This window comes from Pinus tabuliformis, chromosome 6 (assembly GCF_031772625.1).
Source record: "Pinus tabuliformis cultivar Carrire ecotype Pingquan chromosome 6, CPIR1, whole genome shotgun sequence".
NCBI lineage: Eukaryota > Viridiplantae > Streptophyta > Pinopsida > Pinales > Pinaceae > Pinus > Pinus tabuliformis.
In genome coordinates this window covers 99,738,239-99,742,555 of record NC_142292.1, presented here as the reverse complement: position 1 = coordinate 99,742,555, position 4,317 = coordinate 99,738,239, and the positions used below count along the sequence as shown (strand labels likewise).

The window sequence follows — 4,317 nt, the reverse complement described above, 5'->3', positions numbered from 1 at the left end:
CTTCATCTTGCCATCTATCAAATTACATTTTTGCACCATTTATTTCTCCTACAGAATGGCAAGGCAAACTATCAAACTACGTTTCTGCACCATTTATGGCAAGGAAAAGTGTCAAACTATGTTTCTACACCATTTATTTCTCATGCAGAATTGTCAAAAATTTAAAAATGACAGTTGATGCAGCTATAAAATTCGTTAAGTGTTTATGGTCTTACGTATTGTATGATATGACATGCCATCGGTTCTCACAGTGATAGATATAGGTATATACAATCCCATTAGCTTTTGCATTCATGTAATATTTGAGAATGGTGGATCAATTGAGAAAAAAGAGGTATTGTGGTGCGCATCTACCTTCATTCATGAATCTTTTCTCCTGCAGAATTGTCAAACTACGTTTTTGCACCATTTATTTCTCCTGTAGAATGGCTAAGTAGGCCGACCGGAGTGAATATGTTACACCTGCAGCTTGGAGCATTCATTGCAGCTTCATATCGACGACCATCCCCTGGAATTAATGTCACCTGCACTTTGTGCACCTTGTATCTTGACAAACATTCCCTGAAGTGAATGTTGTTTGGCAGAAGTACGCCATCCCAGCATGGAGGGTTCTTACAGACATTTAACTAGCATAGAGCTATGCATCTCTATCACATATCACACGAGCATGGAGCTATGTGTCTCTATCACACCAACATGGAGGCAAAGAAGGTCCAAGCAAAGTCTTATCACACGCCATCCCAGCATGGAGAGAAAGAAACTCTTATAATGTAATCCATTGCAGCTTGCAAATAGTTTATGACCCAGCCAGTTGATAGGAAGAAGACCTACAGTGTTCGAGTTCAAGTTTCACAACATCCGTCGGACTACTACCTTTCTTTCTTTCCGAAAACAAGAGGTACCTTCTGTCTCTTTCAATGCAGATCTTTCTGTTGCTCTGTTTCGATTCACCTTTCTGTTGCTCTGTTTCAATTCACCCTACGTATTAAAATCAGAAAATGATAATTCACCCTACTGGATTAAAATCAGAAAATGATACACAACAAAGAGCATGGCTAAGCCTGTTCTCTCTCCAAAGAAGAGCACAACATTCTTCAGAGCCCATCTTCTTCCAAGAGTTAAAAATGTCGAGAACCAATTCCTGAAGCTTTGACTGCAGATGTGTAAATCCCTCTGAATTTGCATTTTCTTCCTGGGTACAGATTGCATGGACACAATATGTAACTGCAAGTTGGTGATGCACACAATCCAGGAAAAAAATATTGTCATTAGGAGTATAGTCCTCATCTAGCACATCTCTCAAAAGTAAGATGGCATTTGAAAGACAATCCATGCATCTGCCTGAACCTGCAGCACCACTCAGTCTAGCTATCTTCGTCTGCTCCAAGAGAACTCTTGATCTCTCTAATCACAAATTTAACCCCTCTCAGAGTCTTCAAAAATTCCTCTGCACTTTTAACATCACCTGGCTGCCAATGATTTTGTCCAACTGACAGAGATCTTGTCATTGCCTCCATAGCCTTGTGAACTTGTTCACTCTGTATATAGGCCTCGACAAGGCTTTCCCAGGTAATGGCATTTGGTTTGCCTCCATTCTTCATAATATGCTGAAGGAAGACTTCTACTTTTTGCAAATACCCTTGTCTGGTATAAGCACGCAGACGTGGACTATGAGCAAAGACTTCTACTGCTCTTCCATCCATGTAAATGCACTTTGTTTTCTGTTGCTATTGTGATTATTTTCATCCATAATCAATGAAATTCGTTTGCACTTAGTCACCCCTCCTCTTTTACCTTCAACAGAAATGTTTCTGAGTAGCAAAGGAATGAAAAGTTGAGAGAGTGTAAAAGGTCATTGATTGTGTGTTTCAGTGGCGATTTGCATGCATCCCACGTTGATGACAACACTCAAACTGAAATTCATATTGTGTCATGGTATTGGATGTCATGTTTGTTGTTGCATAGACAGCTAACACGTATATATGAAAACACTTGGAAGCAATTGCTCGACTTCATTTACAACCACTTAAGTCTAATATGTGTCACATAAACAGTTTTCATTTCGCTCTTCCTTATATAAAAGGAATGCATATATGCTTCTTTTTAGTTCCTTTATCCTTTTGTTATGATCTTTCCAACTTGTTTAGAAGCCTTGCACAATCATGGAGAAATCTGTCTTCAAAGGCCTTCAAGGATTCAATAGATATTACATAGGAAATTAGAGTTTTAGGTACGGAATTTGTCTCGGTTTGTATGTCTCCCGTCTCCCAGACCAGAAATCAGATTTACTCAGGGTGGTTTTTGACACTTCCCTCTGTAGTATTTGTTTTGGCTTCGTCTCTTTATTTTGTCTTTTCTTCCTCTGTTTCTTTCAATTTTTATGGCATGTTTTATAGTACATATCAGAATGTCTTTCTGGTTCCCAGCCTTTCAACAGTTGTGACTTGCCAGTCTAACCTTGGAATGGACATAATAATTTTTCTGGCATGTTTTATAGTACATAGCGGAATGTCTTTCTGGTTCCCAGCCTTTCAACAGTTGTGACTTTCCAGTATAACATTGCAATGGACACAATAATTGCATAACAGTTTATGATTATGTCATTGCAAGCATGACAACTCTTCACTATTTTGATCATTTTCTAAGGTTCCATGGTAATAATGAGAACTACAATGGCAAACATCTTGCCAATGTAGCATTGTATATAGTTTTATTGTCCTCCATATCATTTGATATAATGTTTGTTTCAAGCAAATACCTAGCTAACGTAGCAATATATTAAAAGAATGAGCTTCTCATTTTAAATGAAATGAAACATTTTTCATTTCGCTATTCCTTATATAAAAGGAATGCATATATGCTTCTTTTTAGTTCCTTTATCCTTCCATTATGATCTTTCCAACTTGTTTAGAAGCCTTGCACAATCGTGGAGAAATCTGTCTTCAAAGGCCTTCAAGGATTCAATAGATATTACATAGGAAATTGGAGTTTTAGGTACGAAATTTGTCCAGAGTTGTATGTCTCCCGTCTCCCGGACCAGAAATTTGATTTCCTCAGGGTGGCTTTTGACACTTCCCTCTGTAGTATTTGTTTTGACTTCCTCTATTTCTTTCAATTTTTCTAGCATGTTTTATAGTACATATCGGAATGTCTTTCTAGTTCCCAGCCTTTCAACAACTGTGACTTGCCAGTCTAACATTGGAATGGACACAATAATTTTTCTAGCATGTTTTATAGTACATATCAGAATGTCTTTCTGGTTCCCAGCCTTTCAACAACTGTGACTTGCCAGTCTAACATTGGAATGGACACAATAATTGCATAGTAGTTTCTGATTATGTCGTTGCAAGCATGACAACTCTTCACTATTTTGATCATTTTCTAAGGTTCCATGGTAATAATGAGAACTACAATGGCAAACATATTGCCAATGTAGCATTGTATATAGTTTTATTGTCCTTCATATCATTTGATATAATGTTTGTTTCAGGAAAATACCTAGCTTATTTCATCCATCTTTGTGTGCAAGGCAACAATATATTAAAAGAATGAGCTTCTCATTTGAAATGAAATGAAAATCGGAGCTGGCACCTCTTCCAACTTATTAAGTGAATGGTTCATTTAAAACCCATTCTGATTTGAAATGAAAATCAGAGCTGGCACCTCTTCCAACTTATTATGTAAATGGTTTGTTTAGAACCCATAGATGAGTAAAAACATGGATTGATAATTAATTTTTATTTCAGATCATGAAGATGAAAGCAGTGTAACTAATATTGTAACTATTATTGTAGAACAAGGTGATGAGAAAAGAAATGAAAGGCATGAGCTTCTAATTTAAAATAACATTTGGTGCTGGTACATCTTCCAACTTGAGGAGAGGCTACTATTATGTGGATGGTTTGTTGAGAATCTTCCAATAGCTAGCGCACCTCCTCACAGAGAGGGTAGAGAGAGTTGGAGCTAGCTTCTTTCAGCTGAAAGAGAGGGTATTATGTGTTGGGTTGTGTTATATTCTTTCCACAACTAGCTTCCCTAGTTAACTGGGGGATTAGATGGGGGAAGGAGCCCCACCTTCGTTGCGCCGATTGCGCAGCAAGGGGGTCACAAGGGCTTTGAGGGGGGCGAGTAGCCCCCCTCTATAGGGTTTGGGGCAGTGCCCCTGGGAAATTTTTTTGGGACCCTACATTAGGTGGGACGAACCTACCTATGGTTTTGTGCATGGTTTTAGCACATGGTTTTGGGCGCAATGGTTTTTCGGTCCATGGTATTGGATGCTTTGACATGTATATACATGTATTGTAACATTGAAAGGAA

General features: G+C 38.2%; 1 protein-coding gene across 1 annotated transcript; it reads right to left on the bottom strand.

Moving 5' to 3' along the window:
• Positions 1-1,364: 1,364 nt before the first annotated feature.
• LOC149257446 (large ribosomal subunit protein mL101 (rPPR4)-like) lies at positions 1,365-1,703 on the bottom strand. Its single transcript, XM_089375388.1, has one exon. The coding sequence runs from the start codon at positions 1,701-1,703 to the stop codon at positions 1,365-1,367; it is 339 nt and encodes a 112-aa protein (XP_089231514.1).
• Positions 1,704-4,317: the final 2,614 nt, after the last annotated feature.

Excerpts from the sequence above, each read along its gene's own strand:
- LOC149257446 (XM_089375388.1), bottom strand. The coding sequence starts at position 1,703 with ATGGATGGAAGAGCAGTAGAAGTCTTTGCTCATAGTCCACGTCTGCGT.